Below are 27,817 nucleotides of genomic sequence, written 5' to 3' on the forward strand. Positions count from 1 at the left end.
TCAGGAGAAGTTTCAATGTTTTCCCATCAGAGAGGAGTAGGGGCATGACCAGCTGTGCCCCTTGGGCTGTGAGATGTTGGATGGACCCAGTGTGGAATAGGGAGGATCAGGTAGGATGCAGGCACAGTTGCTCAGTGGAGAGATGAAGATAGTTCGAGGGACAGGGTGATGAAGGAAATGCTGGACAGCAGGTGAGAGTGAGAGATAAGAAGAGGTATAAGGACAAGATTGGGAGTTGGATTAGATATGTGGGGATAAGGGATAACATCAGTCCTGGAATGTTTCTTCCTGTAAAGGTAATATTGGCTTACTCTTCTAGGTTTTGTTATTGTTGTTTTTTTTTTTGTTTTGTGTTGTGTGTGTATGTGTGTGTATTTTGTTTTTCTGGGAAGCCTACTGGGTTACAATAAAGTGAAAAGTCAGCTGACTTTTGAAAGGGTAACAGGCAGAAAGGCCAGGGATCTCCAAACAGAGGAAATAGACTGCAAGTGTCAGACATCTTTTATGTCTCCCTTAAGCGGCAGGAGGAAACAAACTACAAGTGTCAGAATGTTTTCCTTCTCTATACAAAGTTAAAAGAAGGTTTCTCTTAAAATTCTGTGTTGCCATGATGACACCTGGTTCCGCATGAACTTTTCTCAAACCTTGAGGTTTTCTTATGGAAATGTTTTTCATAAGCTATGTTAATGAAACTATGTATTTGCTTTGGAATTTGCCTTTCTTCAGACTTCCCTGGCTCAGAAAAAGCATCTGCCTACAATGTGGGAGGCCCAGGTTCGATCCCTGGGTCGGGAAGATCCCCGGGAGAAGGAAATGAAACCACACTCCAGTACTCTTGCCTGGAAAATCCCACGGACGGAGAAGCCTGGTAGGCTACAGTCCGTCGGGTCACAAAGAGTCAGACAAGATGGAGTGACTTCACTTTCACTTTCACTTTGCCTTTCTTCAAAGTGGTTCCACCTAAGACTAACATTTTTCCTTTTCTCAAATCTTGGGCAAATAATAGCTCAACAAACCAGTATTGATATCAATTATTTGACGGCTGGGGGATGATACACCTCATGCCTTCCTATCTGAAAAATGCATATTGTGGGAGAGGGGCCTGGTGAAACTCTCTCAGCCTTGAGGTGTCTCTCTTATCTGATTAATAGCTTTCTAACAGACATAAAACAGCTTGCTAAAACTAGCAGGGGGGGGCACTATTTCTTCCCGCTTCTGATGTCTATGTCAGAAGCTTTGTCTATCTCTTTTATACTTTAATAAAAATTTGTTAAACAAAAGCTCTGAGCGATCAAGCCTTGTCATTCGCCCCGGATTGAATTCCTGTCCTCCGGAGGCCAAGAATCCTGGTGTCTTTCACGGCTCAGCAGCAACCTTTCACTTTAAGGCCACATTTTTGACAGTAAAACTAGTCTAGATGTGCATTTTGGTAGGCGCACAAGATAACACGTTAATGAATATCAAGGTAGGGGTAGATATTATATCATTTCATGGCTAAAGCTTTGCTTAAAATATGGTGAGGGGCCTCCAATTATTTCTCATCCTATTCAAGATCCAGCTACTGCTGAGATGCATCAAGAGCCTATAAAGAAGGGAGGCACAGAGCATGCACTCAGACATGAAATGGCAAAATGTATTTTCCTTGCAGTGCTCCAAGGATCTAATATCAAAGCAGCTAGATCACAAGGGACATGAAGGAACTAGTCCTCATACCTGAAGGATGAATCCCACCACTCTCTAAGCAGTGATACAGGCTTCCCTTGGCAATAGGAAGATAGATGTGGGAACATGAGTGGCGTCTGCCTGATGAAACCTCAGTCCTTTGACTCCCACAATGTCAGAAGCTTGATCCTTACCTTTGACCTTTTACCTTGGAGGTCATTAAAATACAAACTGAGAACATCTCAGATATAACAGCCAAAGACAAGCATCAGTTGAGTCAGTTCAGTCAGTTAAGTCGCTCAGTCGTGTCCGACTCTTTGCGACCCCATGAACTGCAGCACGCCAGGCCTTGGAGAAGGAAATGGCAACCCACTCCAGTGTTCTTGCCTGGAGAATCCCAGGGACGGGGGAGCCTGGTGGGCTGCCGTCTATGGGGTCGCACAGAGTCAAACACGACAGAAGCGACTTAGCAACAGCAGCATCAGGCCTCCCTGTCCATCACCAACTCAGAGTTCACTCAAACTCACATGCATCAGTCAGTGATGCCATCCAACCATCTCAACCTCTGTCGTCCCCTTCTCCTCCTGCCCCCAATCCCTCCCAGCATCACAGTCTTTTCCAATGAGTCAACTTTTCGCATCAGGTGGCCAAATATTAGAGTTTCAGCTTTAGCATCAGTCCTTCCAAAGAATACCCAGGGCTGATCTCCTTTAGAATGGACTGGATGGATCTTTTTGCAGTCCAAGGGACTCTCAAGAGTCTTCTCCAACAACACAGTTCAAAAGCATCAATTCTTCAGCGCTCAGCTTTCTTCACAGTCCAACTCTCACATCCATACATGACCACAGGAAAAACCATAGCCTTGACTAGATGGACCGTTGTTGGCAAAGTAATGTCTCTGCTTTTCAATATGCTATCTAGATTGGTCATAACTTTCCTTCCAAGGAGTAAGCATCTTTTAATTTCATGGCTGCAATCACCATCTGCAGTGATTTTGGAGCCCCCCCCAAAAAAGTCTGACACTGTTCCCACTGTTTCACGATCTCTTTCCCATGAAGTGATGGGACCAGATGCCATGATCTTCGTTTTCTGAATGTTGAGCTTTAAGCCAACTTTTTCACTCTCCACTTTCACTTTCATCAAGGGGTTTTTTAGATCCTCTTAACTTTCTGCCAAAGGGTGGTGTCATCTGCATATCTGAAGTTATTGATATTTCTCCTGGCAATCTTAGTTCCAGCTTGTGCTTCTTCCATTCCAGCGTTTCTCATGATTAACTCCTTATCTAAGTTAAATAAGCAGGGTGACAGTATACAGCCTTGACGTACTCCTTTTCCTATTTGGAACCAGTCTGTTGTTCCATGTATAGTTCTAACTGTTGCTTCCTGACCAGATACAGGTTTCTCAAGAGGCAGGTCCAGTGGTCTGGTATGCCCATGTCTTTCAGAATGTTCCACAGTTTATTGTGATCCACACAGTCAAAGGCTTTGGCATAGTCAATAAAGCAGAAGTATGCCAGCAAATTTGGAAAACTCAGCCGTGGCCACAGGACTGGAAAAGGTCAGTTTTCATTCCAATCCCAAAGAAAGGCAATGCCAAAGAATGCTCAAACTACTGCACAATTGCACTCATCTCACACACTAGTAAAGTAATGTTCAAAATTCTCCAAGCCAGGCTTCAGCAATATGTGAACTGTGAATTTCAGATGTTCAAGCTGGTTTTAGAAAAGGCACAGGAACCAGAGATCAAATTGCCAACATCTGCTGGATCATGAAAAAAGCAAGAGAATTCCAGAAAAATATCTACTTCTGCTTTATTGACTATGCCAAAGCCTAAAGGACATAAAAAGACAATATTTACTCAAAAAGGAAAATAGTAAGATCATAGAGATGACTTTCTTCTTTTGTGACTGCAGTTTAACTGTTTCTCTAAACATAATATAGCCACAAGGTGTGAATGTTATACGAGAACACTTCACTTTCCCCAAATAGAACTGGAATGTGAAATTGGGCTTTGTAATATTTCCCAGGAAGTCATCTAGTATTATTTAATATAAATACCTTGCAATACTAGCAAAGTAAAACCTGAAAAACTAAAGTAACAAAACAATTCTAAAGCCTTGTAGAAATTGGCCTGACGGAGGCCTGTATGAGTTCAGAAGACAAGTGTCTAACACTGACTGTGCCTGAGAGGGTGACAAGAATAGATAGCAGAGGTGACTGTCTCCAAAGTCAACCTTGACGAAATAAGACTTGGTCAGAAGAAGGGAAATGGGGTCGAGGAAAAAGATTTGACTCGTGTCATCATGTGCCTGAGAAAGGTGGGTGCAGATGAATCTTCTTTAGGAAAGAAGAAAGGGGGGAAATGGAGAGACTCCTCTAAATTACTTTCCATGTGGGTCTCACAATGTTGTTAATGTAATACTTCTCTGACATCCTTTTATATCATTAATACCAATCAAGTAAGATTTTAAAAATAAAAGATATCACTGTTATTAGAAGTCAGATGCTTCCAGATGTTACTTCTAGAAATTCTTCCCATGTGCTCCCCTTGCCTCTGAACTCTCAGCTGAGCTGGTTCCAGGTGGCTGATCCAGCTCAAGGAGAAGGATGAACAGGTTAGGGATGTAAGGAAGTGCAGCAGTTCCCTGTGTCTGGACAAGAGAATTCATGAGAGGCTGTGCCCTAGCGTCCAGGCCAGCCCAGGCAAGCCTAGGGAATGAGAATTTACCTACACGGTCATGCAGATAAATGACTGTCTTCAGCAAGATGCAATTCAAACTCATGGAATGGAAAGGAGCTGTGGGTAGATTCAGCCTTGAGAAATAAACATCCCTTCCAAGGAAGAAACAATAAAATCATTTGCTTTATTCCAACCCCGCTGCTTGTAATAGTTCCCCTCCCCAGACATATCTTCAGTCAGCATTCTCAGCAGGAAGTCTGCAAGTTGGGCTTTCCCCACCTTTAGAACAGTTTCCACACAACAAATAAAACTCACCCAAGAAGATTTAATTTTTTCTACTCTGTCTCTCAAACTCTGTCCTGTACAAACCACTCAGCTATCCTCAGACACCAGTGGAGAAGTTGTGATTCCTGGGAGAAGAGTGAAGGCAGGACCTGGGCAGATGTTTTCAAGATTCAGTCACCACATCAAAGGCCTGACCGCCCCTAGAAGATTCCTAGTAGAAGGTGAGGGGAAATGAAAGTTAAATTCAAGGGTGTGGAGTAAGGGCAGGAAAGGACAAGATAAACTGCAGACCAATAGAAGCTCTCCGTTTAGGTTCTATGTGCAATGACAAGGCTTTTGTGCCTGAGCCTGGTGGGTCAGTGATAGTTTTTTTCTATCTCAGCTCTCCTCCTGGAAACTGTTCTCCTGTCTCTTCTATCCTTTGGAAAACTAACTTACTGAGCAAGTTAATTTCACAGACACCCAACTTGTCTTGTTTCCTTACTAATAAGCTGTCTGGAGGAAAGAGTAAATTACCCCCCTTTACCCCAGTGAAGACCCACACTGAGGATTTCCCTGAGGCAGCAACACTGCTGTGCTCTTCCCCGGCCCATGTCCATAAGCTGAAGTAAGTGAATCTGGCCGGTCTATCCTGTTAGGTCATGTTAGAGGAAATGGCTCAACAAATCTGAAATCACTCAGATGGTCGGTCAGAGGGGCAATCACAGAGCAGTTGTTCACTGATGCCGACTTTCAGGAGATGGATGTGATATGACCAAATTGACACTTTTCCTAAATAGGCTGAGAAAAATGAAACTGTAGGAGTGTCATTTATTGGGCAATGTCATCTAATATTATTTAACATATAATCCTTATGACCTTAACATAATAATGATAAAGTAGGAAAATTAGTGAGATGGTTAATTTTATGTGTCAACAAAGGGCTTCCCAGGTAGCTCAGTGGTAAAGAATCTGTCTGCCTATTCAGGAGACCCAGGAGACATGGGTTCAATCCCTGTATTGGGACTATCCTCTGGAGTAGGAAATGGCAACCCACTCCAGTATTCTTGCCTGGAAAATTTCATGGACAGAGAAGCCTGGCAGGCTACCATCGAAGGGGTGGCAAAGAGTCAGACACAACTGAGCACACATGTCAGCAAGACTAGTCACTGGGTGCCCAGATTAGACACTCTTTCTGGGTGTGTCTGTGAGTGTGTTGTTTACAGACGAGATTAGATTTGCAGCTGAAGACTCAGTAGTTTGCTTTCCCCAAGTTGGTTGGACATCATCCAATTTGTTGAAGGAATGAGAGCTAAGATATGAGTGTGTGCATACACATACAGACACAGAAACGGGAAAAAATCCTCCTGAGAATCTCTTGTCATATCAAAGGACGTCCAAAGTTAAAGAAACTGGGAATTCTGGGGAACAAGTAGGGATGAGAGCAGATATCCCTGATCCACTTTATTTTTTTTTTTAAACTTTGATTCTGTTGGAGTGTGTAAATATTAAGAAGAACCTCTGTAAGGTTTCTATAAGGCCTACACCAATTAAAAATTTCATCAATACTGTACCAGTGTTCCCTGTTTTTCCTTCCTCCTCACCAACATTTGGTATTTTGCTATTTATTTTCTCTTTGTATTTGTGCTGTTTTTGATGACAGTCATTTTGACAGATGTTAGGTGATATTTCTTTGTAGGTTTGATGAAAATCAAACCTGATGATTAGCAATGTTAAGAAATTTTTCATGTACCTGTTAGAAATCTATGTCTTATTTAGAAGAATGTCTATTCCAGGCTTCTATTGATTTGTTACTGGGGTCTTGGTTTTCTTGATGTTGAGTTCTATGAGCTATTCATAAATTTTGATATTAACCCCTAGTGGTCATATCATTTGCAAATATTTTCTCCCTTTCCATATGTTGTCCTTTCATTTGGCCAATTGTTTTGCTTGTTGTGCAGAAGCTTTTAATTAGGTCTCATTCTTTTTTTGTTTTTGCTTCTATTTCTTTTGCCTTAAGAGACAGATTCAGATCGCTTCTCGGCCTTTTGGCTAAGATCAAGTGTAGTATCTGTTCTTATCAGTTTAATATCTGATACGTCCTCTATCTGAGGACTGAAAAAAAAAAAAAAAAGAGACAGATTCAAAAACATATTGCAATGATTTGTTATGAAAAACTGTCTTACCTACATTCTCTTTTAGGAGTTTTATGGTTTCAGGGCTTACATTTAGGGCTTTAATGCATTTTTAATTTACTTTTGTATGCGGTCTGAGGAAATGTTCAACTCTATCCTCTTACATATAACTGTCTAGTTTTCTCAGCATCAGTCATGGATGAAATTCCAAGACACATTTTTTAGTCTTTTCCTGAGAAGAGAATCTGTAACTGGGAGAAACTTATCGATTTCTATTCTTTTCAGCAGAAGGTGGCTTCATTTCTGGGGTCAGGAACCTCTGTGAGAAAGTGAGTGTCACACGGTGAACCGATCTTTTCTTTTGTATGTAGACATTCAGATTTTCATTTTCTCATAACTAGGCACTTGATCCTGAACTGGAGAACGGGGCATTCCAGTAAAAGAAAAGGCATCAATGTCCCTGGACAGTCATTTGTCAATAATTCAAAAGTACAAAATTTTCCTAGTAAGTCAGAATTTTAGTCATAGTAGCAGTGGGCAGATAGAAAGGCAGAGGTCAAAGGGAAAATTTAAAAGCCCAATTTTTTTCTGTTTTCAAGAATCAGTACTAAGATATTGAGTGTGCATACAAACACACACACACACACACACACACACACACACACAAAGAGAAACACTGGAAAAGTTCTCCTTGATAACCCTTCTCTCATCAAAGGTCTTCCTAAAATGAGAAAGTTGAGAATTCCTGAGAACAAACAGGAATAAAAGCAGTGATAGCTTAAACAGATAATCCATTTTATTTCTTGAGAAAGAAAAAAATGAACTATGATTTGGTTGGAGGAAGACTGGGGAAAAAACTCCAAAAGACATGGGGATTCCATCAGTCCCTGAAAGAATATTCATTTCAGAAATAATTCCTTCTCTAATCTCACTAAAGGAAGATAGCAGACTTTTCTCTTCCTTCTTGTGAACTTTCACCTCAATGCAAAAGTCTGACCAGGGCTCAGAAAACATTTATCTACACCACTGTTAAGAGATCCCATGACTATACTTTAGAGTATTAATGTATCACTAGGAATGTAATCACTGTGAATTTTTTAAAGCTGGACAAACAGACCATGGGTTTCTCTGGTGGCTCAGACAGAAAAGAATCAGCCTACAATGCAGGAGACCTGGGTTCGATCCATGAGTCAAGAAGATCCCCTGGAGAAGGGAATGGCTACCCACTCCAGTATTCTGGCCTGAAGTATTCCATGGTCAGAGGAGCCTGGCAGGCTATAGTCCATGGGGTCGCAAAGAGTTGCACGTAACCGAGTGACTTGCACTTTCAAACAGACCACAAAGTAAAATTCAACTTCAATGAAATAGTATTACTACAGAAAATGTTTAAAATGTGAGACAATGTGGCTATCCAAAAACATTTATTTAGCAATTAGGTAAGACTGAGAAAAAATTGCAATTCTTCAATCAATTTATTCTGTTTCTAAAAACAAAGAAATAATGTGGAAAATAAAGTAACATGCATTCTGAAAATGATTTATTTCAATCACAGTGAGAAGGAAACAAAAAGGAATAGACATTTATACTGGGCTTCCCTTTATGGGCTTGAAATTACAGAAGTTATTGCAAATGTTGTATTGTTTAATTTTCACAATATTAATCAGGTGATTTTTTAAATGAGAAACTGAACTCCATAGAGTTTAGTTTACTTGATAAGAGCTATTATGTAGAAACATAAGAATTATAATAAAATTCTGTGATCACACACACACACACACTTTTCTATGGCAGGAAGAGCTAGAGTAGTCTTGACGCAGCACAAAGGAATCTAGGATCTGAAAAATGAGACTTCAGTGAAAAGAACCGTAGTATTCCTGAAGGAACAAATCTGTTTAATGAGACACTGATATAGGTTCTTTGTTTAGTAATTAAAAGATAAAATATTTATTATTGAGACAGTTATATGCTTTACACTGAGTTGCATTTATTTTTTCACAATGATCTTGTGTATGGTACAATTTTATAACAAGATTATTTTAAGAAAATAAACATATCGCTTAAATATGCTATTTAAGTTTACACTTCTAAAATGTAGAGACAGGGCTTGAACTTAGACACTCTGAACACAAAACTTTCATTCTTAGTACATATGATTTATGATATTTTTTCCTCAATTTCTTAATGAACATGAGCATCATGGATAAACTCAAACACAGCTCAGCACTCACTCTTTAGTGAAGGACTCCTATACTATGTCTAATATACAAATGTTTTTGAAAAGCTTTCTTTCACTTTCTCAGTCAGTGGCAGAGTAAATGAGATTGTAAAATTTGGCAAAGGTGTTACATCAATACTGCTCTTTCTTTATGGGGCATCCATCATTTTACCAAGGAGTACGGAAAAATAATTAAGATTTTCTAACACATACATGATATTGGGGAAAATATGACACAAGGGAAATTGTTCACCCTTCTAATGAATGAAGGATGTTCAAATGGAGAAAAAAGAGAGGCAGCAAGGAAAAAGGGTAAGAATGTTGCAGATAAGCACAAGTGTGTCAGATGTACTTACAGTAAGAGGCATTATAGAGGAGTGAGTGTGAATGTAAGAAGACTCAACAGCTTGGTGAGCACAGAGTCATGGGGGCATCACAGTTCATAGGATTGAAATATGGAACTATGTTCTGAGGAAAGGAACATGAAGAGAATTTATAAATGGGAAACCCATGGTTGGTGACATTGAGAAATAAGACAGTGCGAGCCTCATAGTCTAGGAAAATCCCAATACGATGGGGAGAAACACTCAGGGAGAGGGTTAAAATCTCAGGACCTGAGAAGGAAGACTCAAAGGCTTTATATACAGAATCATGTTTTAACCCTATGACCCAATAGCCATTTTTAGGTTGATATCTTGAATAAACATTTTGAGAATTTCCACAATTTCTATTTTTAGGTTGATATACTGAAAAAACATTTGAATAATTTCCATTTCCAAAATTTCCAAATATTGGTGGTTCTATCATGATATTTTCACCACATACCCCCAAGATCCAGGCACGTTTCTTTGACACGTCTACCTCCCAGTAATGTCTCCCTGATGTGATAACTGGGGAGCCCAGGACACTAAAAACTTCACAATTATCATTCAAATACACATTAGAGCGTTGGTCATTGGATGCATATCTCACTTGTCTCTGATCCGGAGAAATGACAACATTTGCACTCCTTGGAGAATTCAGGGTCACCTGAACTGTTGAAAAATATAGGCTTGGGTTAGGGTAATGATGTAGTTTTCTTATGACATTTTGAAAGGGATCTTTAGAATGACTTGACTGGAAAAGTAATATGTTTGCATGTGTTGGGAGGGAAAACATCGGTCTTAAAACATGAGACCTATTAGAAAATGAAAAATTCTAAAAGATGATGAGAATAGGGTGGCTTGATTATACTGTGATGTCTCCTTACCCCAGTAGCGTTGCACATCTGTCAGCTCTGAAATGAGAAAAAAAATCCACAATATTAAATATAAGCAATAGAGTCAGCCCTGAAACCTATTTTCTTCCAGATGAGGGGAATGGCCATGATGAGGTAGTGAACTGGGGAAAGACAGGATGAACCAAGCCCCCGGTCACCCCCAATAAATATGACCAAATCATTAGCACATAGTGTCTGGGCTTTGCTGTCTCCTCCACACATAGAAATTGGAGCCCCCTACCCATTTTCCCTCCGTCAAAGAGGCCCTCCTACACCCACTTGGGTAGCATTCCTCACCATTAAACACACGCAGTATCTCTCTCAGATCAGGAGCTCGAAACACTCTCCTCTGTTCCTTGGGGAAAGATTTTGGCTTCTTCAGAGCCAAGGTTTCACTCCTAGGGAAGACAAATTTGATGCTCACAAATGTGATTGATTTTTTTCCCTTTAAACCACTGGCTTGCTATGTGTTCACCCTGTTTATGGGCTTGAATTGTCTTTCCTGGAGACCTTGGGAAAGAAGAGAGTGGATGCCTGATCTTGGAGCAAGAAAGAACGTGTTCATGTCTACCTTCCCAGGTACCCTCTGTGTGACCTGGATGGTCTTAAAATGTCAGAAGGGGAGTTTCTTCCTTCTATAATGAAATCATTAACCCATCACACTCCACCTCCTAGGGATCATATGAAATTATATGAAGCAATGGATTTAACAAAACAAAACTTTGGTGTCTAAAAAAAATAATTTGTGGAACATTTCCTGCACAGATATGTGTTTCCAGGAAGGAGTCAGAAAGTGAGGTTGCAGAATCTGGCTCCTGGGTATTTGAGACATAGTAGGTATGAGAACACTCTCTAGAGTCCCAAGATCTTCAAAGAGTGCTGTCCAATAGAGAGGCTCTCAGAATACCCTGAGATTTCATAATCACTAGGAATAATTACAAACCCTTGGAAAAGAAGACATTATGAATAATAAAGTAGTCTGACTTTCATGTGTTTGCAAAGATCTTGATGCTGCCATGTAGGTGTGCAAATGCAGACACAATGATGTTAACCTTTCTGTTCTGGTTTCTAAAGGATGTGACCAAGATTGGTCAATAGTTTGGTCCAGGGCCAAAATATCCCTTGAGATTCAAATCTGTTTTTGGAAACCTAAGCCGAAAAACATACAAGGACTTTTATCTCTTCTGGGAGCAGAAATTAAAATATAAAGGAGTTGTCTCTAATTCTAAGTGTTTGGCGGGAAAAGAAGACTCAACCTTCACATGACAAGTCAAGCACCTACTAAATATGGGAACCTGAGTTGCACATTGACACACAGTGTGAATTAATTTTATGAAGTTGTGGGGATCTGATACTGTATTGCCTTATTCTTAATACTGGTACTGACCCAAACTCTGCAACTTCCCACAACCAATATTCTTTAATATAGAATCCAGTCCATTATCAATGTTTATAAAACAATCTAGCCCTGATGTATGAATAGAAATTTAAAATAAGACTATCCTCCATTTTTCTGCCTTGAGCGTTGTTTTATCCTAATTGGCTATCAGATAACTGTAAGGGGTTTATTTTATTTTCACAGCATAAATGGACTATCTCTGGTTTCCCACACATACCTTTTTATGATAACATTCACATCCTAGTGAGAAAAGAGAAAACATGCGTCAAAAAGTAATAAGTGTCCCCACTTCCCAAGCTTATTCACATCCCCATCAGCCATCGATTGTGGGAATAAAAATGGTCTCAATGTGAGAGCCAAAAAGCAGAGACAAGAGTGAAGCCAGTCATTCCAGAAGACACACGCGATGTTGTCAGATTTCCCAAAAGGTAAAAGGCTTTGACCCTTATAGAAGCATGAAGGAGACTTCTAGTGTCTGGAGATGAGACATATTTAGGGGAAAACAAAAAGCTTGTAAGTTTGGTGACCCATGAGATGATGTGAATAATTCACAGTTCTTCCCTTTATTCAACAATAGTGCACAGTCATGTATTATTATTTGCCAAGCATTAAACCAGGCTTCGGAGAATCAAAGAAAATTCATAATCCTAATATTCCTCAAGCTATTTATACTGCACTTGTTGTGCGTACAAGCAAACAAATGTATTACTATAGGTATTGGTCTCTCTCATCTCATTTTATACACTATAAGTGATCTCACACTCTCTTAAATCCAGCATACACACAAGTACAGTTGATTTCTAATGCCTTAGTTTTACTCAGCTTTGTCTCTTAAATGCTTGTTAATATATTCGGTTAAACAAAAGTCACAGGAATCAGTAACTTAGGATGTCTAATATGTAACTTACTATTCATCAACCAGATTGTCTCCTCTCTTGTACCCCATTTTTAGCATGTTACCAATATGCATTCAGTCACTGTCCAAAACCTAGAGCATTTATCTGTACTGTAGTCTATACTGAGTCTGCTTAGTCCATGGCTTAACAGGTTTTAGCCATGTAATCTTCTTAATCATCAAATAGATTATTAGTTTATTGGTTAGAATAGGTATACACCATTTTATCTGATCTCTTTTTCATGAAGCTTTATTTCTTCCATGTCAACAAAAAGAAGAGCAACCAGTGGTTTTTGATAAAAATTCTCTGGGTTAAAGCTCTTTGTGTGTATCACAAAAATTAAGTAAAATTAGAATAAGTAGAGAGAAAATAAATGATGATGGGGGGTCAATTGCAAATTTAGTCAAAGTCTAATTCTTAAGCCCAAACCTTGTCATCAGAAGCTGGCTTGTGTCTTTTGCCAATTCTATTCATTCCACCTCTACTGACTTTATTCTCAGTTTAAAGAGAAGATGAATCTCCTGATATAAACCCCAGAAGAGAACTTTCCCTCCAGTGTAAGCAAAAGTTCAGAAGCCTGCAGTGATTAGTTTACATAGAATCAGGTGTCCATAGTGAAATAATCATTGTGTTGTTGCTGGAAAGAAATAAAGCAATGTTACAGGAAGGTTCTGTATTTGCTGAAAATAAGTTAGTTTTAGTGTGAAGTAGATCACTGTAATCACTAGAGCAACCACAGGGGGGGAAAATTTTTTTTAATACAGTTAGATAATAGGAAAGCTTAAAATTTTACGACAGGAATATTTGTTTAACACAAAAGCAGCTAGTTAAGAAGAAAGAGAAGAAAGAAAACTACAGTAGCCAAATAGAAAGCAAATAGTGAAGTTTAAATACAGCTATATCAGTATTTGTATTAAAGCTATCACCTTAATACCCAAATTAAACAGTTAGAGATTGTTGGATGGGATAACAAGGAAGAATTAGTGATTGTCATTTATAAGAGATGTATTTTAGACTTAAAGATACAAATTGAAATCATTAAGAGCTTGCATCATCTATAGTTTTCCTCTTTTTACTTTTGCCTAAAGATACAAACAGGCAAAAGTAAAAAGAGGAAAACTATAGATAATGCAAGCTCTAATGATTTCAAATTTTTATATTACTATTAGAAAAAAACTGACTCTAAAACAATAAAAATTATGAACGAATGAGAGGATAATTTTATAATGATAAGAGGTTTAGTATATCAAAAGATAAACCAATTATACATGTGCATACACCTAACAATAGAGCTTTAAAATTCACCTAGCAAAATTAAAAGGAAAAATGCAGGATTTAACAATAGCAGTTGCAGATTTCAACTCACTCTCAATAATGAGAGAATAGTTTGTATGGAAACCACCCAATTATAGAAGACATGGACAATACAATCTACCAACTTGACCTGACATCTATAGACCATTTCACCCAATGAATGGAGAATATACAATCTTTTCATATGTAAATTTTTCTGGACATACAATATCTGAGGCCATAAAGAATCATCAGTGAATTTAAAAGTTTAAAGGAATAAAATATATATTCTCTGATTACAATTGAATTAAATTTGAAATCTACAGCAGAAGTAAAATTCACAAATCACCAAGGATTAGTAATTAACAACACACCTTCAAATATCTACTTTTCAACAATAAGAAATTGCATAGGAAATTGGAAAATAAGTTTATCTGAATAAAAACAAACACTAAATCAAAATGAATGGAAAAAAACTAAGACACTGCTGCTTATATTATTAAGATGCTCTCAAATCAGTGATCTACTAAGAAAGGTTATTAAAAAACAGTGCACACATTACACATGCACACATGCACACACAAAAGAGTACAAACACACAAAGAAACCAATAAATGTGAGAGCAGAAATAAATGCATAAGAAAATTTACAAAATAAACAAAATCAATGAAACAATGCTTTTGAAAAAAAATTAATATAATTGACAAAAATAACTAAAAGGAGTAGGGAAAAAAATGAAAGAGCAAAATCTGGAATACAAAAAGGGACTTCGCTCTGAGTACTATAGAAATTAAAGGACAATAAGCAATTGTTATAACTAACTTTATGTTTAGAAACCAGACAACTTAGGATAGACAAATTCCTACAAAAATATACAATAAAGGACTAACAGATTGCAAAAATCTAAATAATCTTAGTACAAGTAAAAAAGAAAGCAAAAAAAAATGTATATTTTAAACTTTTCCAATAAGAAAAACCCAGAGTGAAATGGCAATGCTGGTAAATTATATGGAGTATTTAAAGATAAATAGCAGTTCTTCATAAACTGTCTTCAAAAACAGAAAAAAGGTAGACAATCTCAACACACTGAGGAAAAAAAACTTCTTGGAATCTGAAGTGAATTTGTCTGTGATAATCTGAATCATGAAAAGGTACTTGATAAATGTTTAGCATTGGCCCACAGAAAACAGGGGCTTATGGAAAATCACTGAACACAATAAATAATCTCTAGACGGTGAAATGTTTGCAATGAGCTTGATAACAATAAAAATAGAACTTTCCCTTGTTATTCTTACATTGAATAATTCAGTTATTCTTACAACCTCTGAAATAGATGCAGAGAAGGTATATTGCAGGGTCAAAGCAACCTCCGCGAGGGCATCAGAAGGATCACAGGAACATATTTTGCTCATGCCTCAGGGTTCTTTTCCAAGTCTTACCTGCAGCAGCTCCATTGTTGATCCCTGCAAATGGCGCTCCACATCTGAGATGAGATTGCTCACCAACAGCTTCTCTTGGACCAGATCATTCTCAGATTCTGCCAGCTCTTTGAGAATAACTCCCAACTCATCCTTCAGCTTTCTCAGTTCCTTCATCTCCTCACTGTCCAGGATTTGTCTTAGTTGTGTAAACTTTCCCTGGACATTTTGTATCTCATTTTCTATTTGAATCTTCAGGAATGAAAAAAGACAGAGAGAGGTACTTGGACCACTGGCCTGGGACTGGGAGCCAGAAAAATAACTCTTCTGCTTGGGAAGTTCCCCCAAGGAGTGAAAGTCTCTCAGTCATGTCTGACTCTTCACAACATCATGGGCTACACAGTCCATGGAATTCTCTATGCCAGAATACTGGAGTGGGTAGCCTTTCCTTTCTCCAGGGAATCTTCCCAACCTAGGGATTGAACCCAGGTCTCCCACATTGCAGGTGGATTCTTTACCAGCTGAGTATAAGGGAAACCCAAGAATACTGGAGTGGGTAGCCTATCCCTTCTCCAGGGGACCTTCCCAACCCAGGAATTGAACTGGGGTCTCCTGCATTGCAGGCGAATTCTTCACCAATTGATCTATCAGAGAAGTCCACAAGGAAGTGAAATAGAAAGAGGAAAGCAATACTGGGGGTAGCTGACGTTGTTTATATATTTTTTCTCTACACCATATTTCAAAATAATTGTCCCAAGTCTGCACTGTTGAGGACAACTCAGAGCCAAAAGGGATCTCTGGGTGTGGGCAGCCTTCACACATCTGTCCAGGATGCTCATGCCTCCCTCCAATACTCCTGACCTCCTCCCACCACCCTCTCCCAAAAAGTTGAACACTGAGGACAGAACCATGAGCCATTGTCAGATATCTCCCTGAGAAGACTAATAAACTTGATAAGAATGGAATAAAAAATTCCCTAGCCATCCTCATCAGAGAGGCCCTCTCTATAAAACTCCCCCTCCAGTATTTATGTTTATTTGTGATATGGTCACTTTTTAATACCACACTGATTACGGGACGGCTGAAGAAAAGGATGAGCCAAATGACTTAACTGTCATGGTACAAAGTAAAAGGCAGCTCCTTGTGACCAACCCAAGGTCCTGCATAGATACCTGTCTAACTTTCTCAGGAAGTCTCTCCTCATACCTTCCAAGTAGACATCTCTTCTCTGACTTTAATTTCCAACTCCTCAGCTTCCTGTTTTTTCCCCTTCAGCCTCTGCAGACATGATTGGAGCTTTTTCTGTGAGAAAAGAATCACACCAGTGTCAAGATATGGGCTTTCTCAGCAACACTATAGTGGATAAATAAGGCTGATTTTCAAAGAGAAGAGACTTTACAAAAAATGTGAAAGTGACTAGAATCTGTGACTTGGAAGAAGACCTTGATGTTGAATGTGTTCTTTGAGACTCAAGATATAGGAGTCACTGCTCCCTCACCAAGAGAAGACTGGTTCTCTTTGTTCTGGAAGAAACTCGATTCTGTAAGAAAGAAAAACTTACAGCTCAACCCACCCAGTGTCCTAGTTACCTATCATGTTCAAAAGGGTAATGAGAGTTTCTCATGGCCCCCGATGTGCATGCAATAGCACAAGGAACATGAATGTCTACTTCTGCCTAAGAGTCCATTTGTTTGCTTATACTTGGGTGGAATGCACAGAAATTTTCTTCACATGTGAGAAGGTAGGTATACGAAGAAAAGAGATCACAGGCCTCAAGTCCCTGGTAGCCAGGTAATTAAAGTCCAATGCAAAGTAGAGATTTCCCTCAAGTACCATTTCCTGCTCTGTTTTTTTCCTCCATTCTGGTCTCTTACCTGGTACTCTGGCGCAATGTCCTCCATGAGGAATGTGTTGTGACCTCGGTGCTCCTGAGATCGCTCACAAAGCCAACAAATGACCTTCCCATCCTGCTCACAGAAGATCTGGAGTTTCTCTCCATGGTGAGCACAGAGATTTCTCTCTTGCTCCACCTCTGGGCTCACCTTAACCTCTCGGAGCCTCTGCACTATATTGGCCACATGCCTGTTAGGCCGCAGGTTCCCAGGCTCAAAACTAACTCTGCACACAGGGCAGCTTCTCTTCCCCTCTTGGCCAATTATGGATTCCTTGTTGTTTGCAGTGATACAGGCTTGACAGAAGCTGTGGCCACAGTCAAGGCTCAGGGGTTCTGTCAGAAGCTCCAGGCAAATGGGGCAGGTCACCTCCTCCTGTATGTTCATCAGGATTCCTGAAGCCATGGCAGCTGCTCACCTGCTCCTTATTGTCTTGACTTCTGCCAGTTCTCTCGCTCACAGATCCTTGAATGATTGGAAAGGTTAAAAGTGAAGAGTAAGAAAAGTAGAAGTAAAATGACACTAGTTATCTAGAAATCAAGGATGACCCGAGAACAAAATATTGAAGGGTAAAAAATAAAAGGTGGAGACATAAAAAAAGAGCTTCTTGACCTGGTAAAATTATTTTTTATAATAATTCTAAACATTTTATTTCCAGTTCACGTCACATGACAAATTTCATCTATCCTTATTTATGTGTCAATTGTTATTTTTCTTTACCAAAACAAAAACTAGTGAGCTTTTCTTACTAAGATCTGTGCGTGACCCACCATCTACCCTGCTTTTCCTCCTCCATGCTAAAAGCACATCCTCAATGTAAAAAGCCCTAAACCACTTAAGTATTTGGGCTTTTATACCTGCTCTTCTCTCCTCATGGTGTATCAGTATTACTCACTCTTTTTTTTTTTGATGGAAGTATCGTTGACTTAGAATGTTGTGTTAGTATTAAGTGTACAATAAAGTGATTATATATATATATATATATGCTAAGTCGCTTCAGTCGTGTCCAACTCTGTGTGACCCTATAGACAGCAGCCCACCAGGCTCCCCCGTCCTTGGGATTCTTCAGGCAAGAACACTGGAGTGGATTGCCATTTCCTTCTCCAATGCATGAAAGTGAAAAGTGAAAGTGAAGTTGCTCAGTCATGTCTGACTCTTCGCAACCCCATGGACTTCAGCCTACCAGGCTCCTCCATCCATGGGATTTGCCAGTCAAGAGTACTGGAGTGGGGTGCCATCGCCTTTTCCAATATGTGTGTTGGTGTGTGTGTGTGTATATATATATATATATTCTGTGCCGTGCTGTGCTTAGTTCCTCAGTTGTGTCCGACTCTACGATCACATGGACTGTAGCCTCCTAGGCTCCTCTCTCCATGGAGATTCTCCAAGCAAGAATACTGGAATGGGTTGCCATGACCTCCTCCAGGAAATCTTCCCAACCCAGGAATTGAACCAGGGTCTTCTGCATTTCAGGTGGATTCTTTACCACCTGAACTACAGGGGAAGCCTATATATATATATATATATATATATATATATATATATATATATAGGGTTCTGGGTTCATTCCCTGGGTTGGGAACATCCTCTGGAGGAGGGCATGGCAACCCATGCCATTATTCTTGTCTGGAGAATCCCACGGACAGAGAAAGTTTGAGGGCTATAATCCATAGGGTGTCAAAGAGTCGGACACAGCTGAAATGACTAAGCATGCACACACATGCACGTGTGTGTGTCTGTGTGTAGGGCTTTCCAGGTGGCACAGTGGTAAAGAATCTGCCTGCCAAAGCAGGAGATATGGGTTTGATCGCTGGGTCAGGAACATTTCTGGGGTAGGAAGTGACAGCCCACTCCAGCATTCTTGCCTAGAGAATCCCATGGTCAGAGGAGCTTGACAGGATAGTCCATGGAATCTGAAAGATTTGGACACAACTGAGACTGGGCGGGCATGCATATGTATATGTGTGTGTGTGTGTATACATATATATCAGATCAGATCAGTCACTCAGTCGTGTCCGACTCTTTGCGACCCCATGAATTGCAGCACGCCAGGCCTCCCTGTCCATCACCAACTCCCGGAGTTCACTCAGACTCACGTCCATCGAGTCAGTGATGCCATCCAGCCATCTCATCCTCTGTTGTCCCCTTCTCCTCTTGCCCCTAATCCCGCCCAGCATCCGAGTCTTTTCCAATGAGTCAACTCTTCACATGAGGTGCCCAAAGTACTGGAGTTTCAGCTTTAGCATCATTTCTTCCAAAGAAATCCCAGGGTTGATCTCCTTCAGAATGGACTGGTTGGATTTCCTTGCAGTCCAAGGGACTCTCAAGAGTCTTCTCCAACACCACAGTTCAAAAGCATCAATTCTTCAGCGCTCAGCCTTCTTCACAGTTCAACTCTCACATCCATACATGACCACAGGAAAAACCATAGCCTTGACTAGACGAACCTTTGTTGGCAAAGTAATATCTCTGCTTTTGAATATGCTATCTAGGTTGGTCATAACTTTCCTTCCAAGGAGTAAGTGTCTTTTAATTTCATGGCTGCAGTCACCATCTGCAGTGATTTTGGAGCCCAGAAAAATAAAGTCTGACACTGTTTTCACTGTTTCCCCATCTATTTCCCATGAAGTGATGGTACCGGATGCCATGATCTTCGTTTTCTGAATGTTGAGCTTTAAGCCAACTTTTTCACTCTCCACTTTCACCTTCATCAAGAGGCTTTTGAGTTCCTCTTCACTTTCTGCCATAAGTGTGGTGTCATCTGCATATCTGAGGTTATTGATATTTCTCCCGGCAATCTTGATTCCAGCTTGTGTTTCTTCCAGTCCAGCATTTCTCATGATGTACTCTGCATATAAGTTAAATAAGCAGGGTGACAATATACAGCCTTGACGAACTCCTTTTCCTATTTGGAACCAGTGTGTTGTTCCATGTCCAGTTCTAACTGTTGCTTCCTGACCTGCATACAAATTTCTCAAGAGGCAGATCAGGTGGTCTGGTATTCCCATCTCTTTCAGAATTTTCCACAGTTTATTGTGTTCCACACAGTCAAAGGCTTTGGCATAGTCAATAAAGCAGAAATAGATGCTTTTCTGGAACTCTCTTGCTTTTCCAATGATCCAGCGCATGTTGGCAATTTGATCTCTGGTTCCTCTGCCTTTTCTAAAACCAGCTTGAACATCTGGAAGTGCACAGTTCACATATTGCTGAAGCCTGGCTTGGAGAATTTTGAGCATTACTTTACTAGCATGTGAAGTGAGTGCAATTGTGTGGTAGTTTGAGCATTCTTTGGCATTGCCTTTCTTTGGGATTGGAATGAAAACTGACCTTTTGCAGTCCTGTGGCCACTGCTGAGTTTTCCAAATTTTCTGGCATATTGAGTGCAGCACTTTCACAGCATCATCTTTCAGGATTTGAAATAGCTCAACTGGAATTCCATCACCTCCACTAGCTTTGCTCTTAGTGATGCTTTCTAAGGCCCACTTGACTTCACATTCCAGGATGTCTGGCTCTAGGTCAGTCATCACACCATCGTGACTATCTGGGTCATGAAGATCTTTTTTGTACAGTTCTTCTGTGTATTCTTGCCATCTCTTCTTAATATCTTCTGCTTCTGTTAGGTCCATACCATTTCTGTCCTTTATCGAGCCCATCTTTGCATGAAATGTTTCTTTGGTGTCTCTGATTTTCTTGAAGAGATCTCTAGTCTTTCCTATTCTGTTGTTTTCCTCTATTTCTTTGCATTGATCACTGAAGAAGGCTTTTTTATCTCTTCTTGCTATTCTTTGGAACTCTGCATTCAGATGTTTATATCTTTCCTTTTCTCCTTTGCTTTTCACTTCTCTTCTTTTCACAGCTATTTGTAAGGCCTCCCCAGACAGCCATTTTGCTTTTTTTGCTTTTCTTTTCCATGGGGATGGTCTTGATCCCTGTCTCCTGTACAATGTCACGAACCTCAGTCCATAGTTCATCAGGCACTCTATCTATCAGATCTAGGCCCTTAAATCTACTTCTGTATGTATATATATATATATATATATATATACACACACACACACACACACAGATACATGTATATATATTCTTTCTCATATTCTTTTCCCATTAAAGTTTATTATAAGACATTGAGTATAGTTACCTGTGCTATATAGGAAACCCTTGTTTACCCATTTTAAGTATAGTAGGTTTTATATGTTAATTCAAAACTCCTAATTTGTTTCCCTTACCCATCCCCTTTGGTAACCATAAGTTTGTTTTCTATGTCTATGAGTCTATTTCTGTTTTGTAAATAAATTTATTTGTATCATTTTTTTTAGATTCCAAATATAGGTGATATCACAATATTTCTCTTTCTCTTTCTGTCTTACTTCACTGGATATAATAATCTCTAGGTCCATCCATGTTGCTGCAAATGACATTATTTCATCCTTTTTTATGATTACTATTCCGTTGTATGTATTCTTTATTTATCTGTTGATGGACATTTAGGCTGCTTCCATATCTTGGCTATTGTAAATACTGCTGCAATGAGTACTGGGGTGGTGCATGCATCTTTTTGAATTAGAATTTAATCTGGATATATATCTAGGAGTGGGATTATAGGATTATACAGTAACTCTAAAAAACCTCCATAATTTTTGCCATAGTGGCTGCAAAAATTTACACTCCTACCAAGAGTCTAGAAGGATCCCCTCTTCCTTTACACCCTCTCCAGCATTTATTATTGGTAGCCTTTTAAATGATGGCCATTCTGACTGGAGTATGACTCTCTCATACTTCAGTACACTCTCTCTTTACATGTTCTTTTATGATGACTTATTATACTGTAACTCTTACCACCATTTGTTGAATATTTGCAATGATTTCCCTTATTATCACGCCATAATATATGACAATAGGTTTGTGTAGATAGTAAAAAAAAAAAAAAAATCCTTTATCAGATGTGAAAATAAAGATAGTGACCTACAAAAATCATATATCAATACACAGAATGGGAATTCAGGGTCTTCCTTGAGAGGCCTCCTAACCCACTGAGTTAGTCAAAGACAAACAGAGGTCACTTCATGGACCCAATTAATACAAGGCACTGAGGGTGTAGAAGTAAGGAGACCTAGACCAGCTAGGAGGTCCTGGGTAGTCTCAAGTGTGTAAATATTGATTTCATTTTGGTCTAGAAATATGTCAACCAAGGACATTGATAGGAGATTAATAACATGAAAGTATGAGGATGGCGAGGAGTGAGATGGTGCAAATAGATTCATAGGATCCCATGAGTCAGATACATAAGAAAACAGAAACACAGATGAAATTAATGTTGCTTTTGAGAAAAATATTCTCAAAATATTAGGCAAGATCATTCAACTAATTACTGTTGCCAAAAAATTGTGTATTGTCAATTGGACTAATATCCATACATAGAAAGTGGAAACATAGGGTTTAAATAAAATGAATGGGCTTACTATTCACTTAGAAAGTAATAGCAAATTAAAATTCAGTTATATATATATACATATACCAGGCTTCCCTAGTGTGTCAGATGGTTAAGAATCTATGATCAGTGCAGTAGACCCAGTTTCGATCCCTGGGCCAGGAAGATTCCCTGGAGAAGAGAATGGCAACCCACACCAGTATGCTTGCCTGAAGAATTCCGTGGACAGAGAAGCTAGGCAGGTTACAGTCCATGGGGATGCAAAGAGTCAGACACAACTGAGCAGCTAACACTTGTATATATATAAAGAGATAGAGAAAACATTACTAGGGAGACATATGTGTTGTTCAGAAATCAAAGACTGGGGCGAAATATGGAATTATCCAAAACTTCCAACTTAAAAACATAAGGATTGAACTGAAAACTGAAGAAGATGAAGGAGACAGTAAACGAGAAAGAGAAAAAGTGTGTATTAGGTGAAGCAATGATCTGTTTGTGGAAGACGTATCATCTTGTAAGAGTTTTAAAACGCCAGTGTGGCTGTATACAGAAGACTGCTAGTCTTGTGTTACAAGAGGCTGCCGTGACATTAAATATGACACTTCCCAAATGATGTAACATTTGGGGACCCATTTTTGAGAGTCAGGAGAAGCGATCAACGTTTTCCCATCAGAGAAGAGTAAGGGCGTGACAAGCTGTGCTTTGGGTTGTGAGATGTTGAATGGAACCAGTGTGGAATTGGGAAGATCAGGCAGGATGCAGGCACAGCTGCTCAGGGGAGAGATGGTGATAGCCTGAGGGACAAGATGATGAAGGAAATTCTGGGCAGCCCGTGAGAGTGAGAGATGAGAGGAGGTAAAGGACAGAACTGGGAGTTGAATTAGATATGTGGGAAAAAGGGTTAATATCAGTCCTGGACATTTTCCTCCTATAAAGATCATATTGCCTTTTTTTTTTTTTCCTAAGGTTTTTGTTGTTGTTGTTGTTGCTGTTTTCGTTGCATATGATTTCTGTTTCTGGGAAACCTACTGAATTACAACAAAGTGGAAAGTCAGCAGCCTTTCATGACCACATTGTTGACAGCAAGACTAGCTGTCATTTGGGTATGTATGAAGTGCATTTGGGCTAGAAAGACTTTGCATGGAATTTAAATGATGATTGATGAACATACATCTCATTTTTCACAAGGGAATTGTGAGTCTTCTGTCAAATATGTCTGTTTTAGGTCCCTAGAAGTTGTGCTCATGGTCATTTACAAAGAGTTCAGATCTTTACAGAACTAGGCTTATCTCACCTGTGGTGGATTCACACACATCCATCTAGTATGGTTCCTTACAAAGCTGAGATGACAGGGATAATGTCCCTCCTGTAAGGAACATCTCTGAGAGCTCAACTAAAGCAGCTGTGCCCAATGCTATGTCTCCTGTCCTGTAACTCCCAGCTAAGCTTAGCCAACCTGGCAATTTATATCATATGAGGTTGTATGGGTAGGATTGGTGATTCCGATTGGAAACCACTGCTTGTGGTCAGTCGGTGGGGGTATCGCAGAGTGGTAGCCCTGTGATGCTCATTCCTCAACCTGGACTCACTATGGCCCTGTGGCCATAGTCTAAACTCAGAGGGTCTATCAGAGGTTCCAGGCAAAGGGGACGATGAAGCAGCAAACAAGAAAGGGAAGCTCTCAAATGATATTCCTGTCTTAATGGCTGCTATAGTTTGATGACAAAAGAAAGATCTCCAGTGTGAGACAGCTAATAAGTCTCTGTTCACTCTGAACAAGGGAATGAAAGCTATACAGCCTGCACAGAGTTAAACTGAGACTTACTGAAACTCTCCAGCTGTGCCATGTTCATCCTACATGAAGGATCCTGATAAAGATGAGGCTGAGTCAAAGTCTACAAACCATAAATGCTGGAGAGGTGTGGAGAAAAGGGAACCCTCTTACACGGTTGGTGGGAATGCAAACTAGTATACCCACTATGGAGAACAGTGTGGAGATTCCTTAAAAAACTGGAAATACAACTGCCATATGACCCAGCAATCCCACTGCTGGGCATACACACTGCGGAAATCAGAATTGAAAGAAACACATGTACCCCAATGTTCATTGCAGCATTGTTTACAATAGCTAGGACACAGAGGCAACCTAGAATTCCATCAGCAGACGAATGGATAAGGAAGTTGTGGTACATATACACAATGGAATATCACTCAGCTATTAAAAAGAATGCATTTGAGTCAGTTCTAATGAGGTGGAGGAAACCGGAGCCTAATATACAGAGTGAAGTAAGTCAGAAAGAGAGAAACACTGATACAGTATATTAACACATATATATGGAACTTAGAAAGACAGTAACAATTCTATGTGTAAGACAGACAGCCCTCTGGATGGGGTGGGAGGCAGGTGGGAGGGGGGTTCAAAATGGCGGGGTACACATGTGCACCCGTGGCTGATATATCGATGTATGGCAAAATCCACCACAAAATTGTAAAGTAATTAGCCTCTAATGATTATATAAATAAATACATTAAAAAAAGATGAGGCTGAAAGTGAACCAGAAATATAATCCAGCTAATGTTACAGAGACTGAAAATATGCACTTTGCCACTGACTGCAAAGTTCAAGTACCCCAGATCACTCTCTGCTGAATAAGATCAAAGGTCAACATTATTCAAATCTATGACTAAAACTGTGATTCAAATCTGGTGAGAGGCCTCCAGTTATATCTCAACGCATTCAAGATCCAACTGATGCTCAGCTGCATTGAGAACCTATCGAGAAGGGAGGATTAGAACATGCATTCATGTTCTGCCATTCAAATTCTGCCACATGGGGTGGCAGAATTTATTTTCTCAGCAGAGATAAGAGCTAATATCAAAACAGTGATTGCCACAATAGATACAGAAGATACTACTTCTTACATATGAAGAATGATACCCCACCACTACCTAAACAGTGACCCAATGTCTCCCTGACAAGCAGGAAGACAGATGTGGGAACATGAGTCACATCTGCCTGAGAAAAACTTCAGGTGATTCCACCTTACAGGTTAGTCATCTGACACTTGAGCTCATGAGAATACAAACTCACAATATCTCAGAGGTACCAACTACAAATCCACAAAAAAGGACATAAAACTGCAATAATTATGTAAAAATCCAAACAGGAAATTTATAAGCAGAAATTTCTTCTTCTGTGACTGCAGTAAAGCTATTTATCTAAATATGATAGAGCCACAAATTCCTGATGTTACACGGGAAACCATCATTTTTGTAAATCAAATTGGAAAGTGAAATTGTGCTTTGTTTTATGTGCTAGACAGTTTTCTACTATTATATAGTATAAACTACTTACAACACTTGCAAAATAAAACCTGAAGCAGTAAAGTAACAAATCTATTTGAAAATCATGTAGGAATTACCATGACAGAGGTTCACTGTATGAATTCAGAAGATGTTTCTAACACTGACTGTGGCTGAGAGGGTGACAAGGAATTTGTAGCAGAAGTGATAATGTCCAAATAAGATTTGGTCAACAGAGAAGAAGTTATGGTGAGAAAAGAGATTTGACTTTCGTTTTTGTGCCTTGACTACAGTGGGTACAGCTGTACCTTCTATAGGAAAGAGGAAGGTAGATAAATTCTAACTTAACTTCCCTCATAGGTCTCATGATGTGGTATAAGAATACTTCTCTAATATCTTTTGATATCCTTAGTAACAATCAAGTAACAAGTCTTTAAAACTTAAAGTTAGATGTCACTGTTACTAGAAATTAGATGCTTCCAGATGGTACTTCTGGAAGTTTTTCCCACATGCTCTACTTGCCCCAATCTCTCAGCTGAGCTGCTTCTGGGTGGCACATCCCGCTGAAGGAGAAGCATGAACAGGTTAGGGATGTAAGGAAGTGCAGCATTTCCCTGAGTCTGGACAAGAGAATTCATGGGAGGCTGCACAGCCTGCCAGATCTCACAGCATCCGACTCCTAAGCACAGGCAAGCCTAGATCATGAGAAATGATCTATACAGCCATGCAGAAATACTATATTTCTACACTGATAGAAAAGAAAATATCAGGATGGGAAGAAAGACCCTTTGGCCTTTGACCTGTTATTGAGGAAAGGGGCTTTCTAACTCTGAAAGACCAAAGATTCTGGCTGTTCTCAGCATGTTCAATTCGTACTTACAAAATACAAAGGCTCTGTGGGTAGATTCAGCCTACAGAAATAAACAGTCCCTCCAGGGAACAAACAAAGCCTTTCTTTTCTTCCAATCACCTTTCTCCTAAGAATTCCCCTCCCCCAGACTGATCTTCAGTCAGCTGTCTAACCAGGAAGCCTGCAAGCTGAGCCTTTCCCCCTTTAGAACAGCTTGCAGACAACAAATAAAACTCACCTAAGCAGATTCCGTTTTTTTCTTGTGTATCTTTCAAATTCTGCCCTCCACAAACCATTTTAGGTATCCTCAGTTATGAATGAAGAAGTTGTTATTCCTTGGAGAAGAGTAAACACATGTTTTGGACATATGTGTTCAGGATTCCGCGCCTCACCAGGGGCCTGAAGGAAACTGAAAGTAAAATTCTAGTGGGTGCAGTTTGGGCAAGAAAGGAGGAGAGAAACTATAGGCCAGTGCCTGAAGGAAACAAAGTAAAATTCTAGTGGGTGGAGTTTGGGCAGGAAAGCAGAAGAGAAACTATAGGCCAGTAAGAGACATCCACAAGGGGCCTCTGGAAACTAAGGAGGCTTTTGTGCCTGCGCTCGGTGAGTCAGTGAGTGCTTTTTACTCCTATCTCAGCTCTTCTCTGAGAAGCTATTCCCAAGTCTCTTCAAAATAATCAGTCCTTTGTAAAACTTAGGCTTCCTAAGCAATGCAATTTCACATACCCACCTTGTCTTGTTTCCTTACTAAAGAGCTGTCAGATGCAGGAGTAAAGTACCCCCTTTACCCCTGTGAAGACCCCCACTGAGGACTCCCTTGAGGCAGCAGCATGACTTGCTCTTTACAGTTCACCAGCTGAAGTAGGGAATCTGGCCAGTCTGTCCTATTAGGTCATGTTAGAGGAAATGGCTCAACAAACCTGAAATCACTCAGGTGGTCAGTTAGAGAGGTGATCACAGAGTGGTCGTTCACTGATGCTGACATTCAGAAGCTGGATGCTATGTGGCAAAATGACACTTTTACTAAACAGCTTGAGAAAGAGTAAACTGTAGGAGGGTTGTTTGTTGAACAATGACATCTAATACTATTTAACATATAATCCTTAGGATCTTATAAAATGAAGC

At 39.7% G+C, this 27,817-nt stretch overlaps 1 protein-coding gene, 1 long non-coding RNA gene and 1 pseudogene across 2 annotated transcripts in view; 2 read left to right on the plus strand and 1 right to left on the minus strand.

Annotated features, from left to right (window-relative positions):
- The first annotated feature begins 6,637 nt into the window (after positions 1–6,637).
- On the plus strand, positions 6,638–6,760 carry LOC147357956 (U2 spliceosomal RNA; annotated as a pseudogene).
- Positions 6,761–8,656: 1,896 nt separating this feature from the next.
- Positions 8,657–27,194, minus strand: LOC147357957 (tripartite motif-containing protein 5-like). The gene is made up of 8 exons (XM_086338402.1): positions 26,931–27,194; positions 17,094–17,576; positions 16,426–16,521; positions 15,241–15,471; positions 11,830–11,852; positions 10,511–10,611; positions 10,205–10,231; positions 8,657–9,989 (listed from the first exon to the last, which is right to left on the minus strand). Exons 2-8 carry the CDS (start codon positions 17,514–17,516, stop codon positions 9,355–9,357), a joined length of 1,536 nt encoding a protein of 511 aa, XP_086194528.1. The 5' UTR covers positions 17,517–17,576; positions 26,931–27,194; the 3' UTR covers positions 8,657–9,354.
- LOC147357958 (uncharacterized) overlaps positions 27,110–27,817 on the plus strand; it is a 53,376-nt gene continuing 52,668 nt past the window's right edge. The window contains exon 1 of the long non-coding RNA XR_015141543.1: positions 27,110–27,295. This is a non-coding gene — a long non-coding RNA (uncharacterized LOC147357958). The remainder of the gene's footprint in view (positions 27,296–27,817) is intronic.

This window comes from Bos grunniens, chromosome 15, assembly GCF_055505025.1.
Source record: "Bos grunniens cultivar Pamir isolate PY7600 chromosome 15, Bosgru_T2T1.0, whole genome shotgun sequence".
NCBI classification, from domain to species: domain Eukaryota; kingdom Metazoa; phylum Chordata; class Mammalia; order Artiodactyla; family Bovidae; genus Bos; species Bos grunniens.

Bases quoted from the DNA above. Each gene is read 5' to 3' on its own strand.
- LOC147357957 (XM_086338402.1), bottom strand. From the start codon at position 17,516: ATGGCTTCAGGAATCCTGATGAACATACAGGAGGAGGTGACCTGCCCC. The intron at 15,472-16,425 runs GTATGAGGAGAG...TCATTCCTGAAG, and splicing joins AAGAGATGTCTACTTGGAAG to ATTCAAATAGAAAATGAGAT. The intron at 11,853-15,240 runs GTAAGACTTGGA...TTTTCTCACTAG, and splicing joins CAACAATGGAGCTGCTGCAG to GATGTGAATGTTATCATAAA.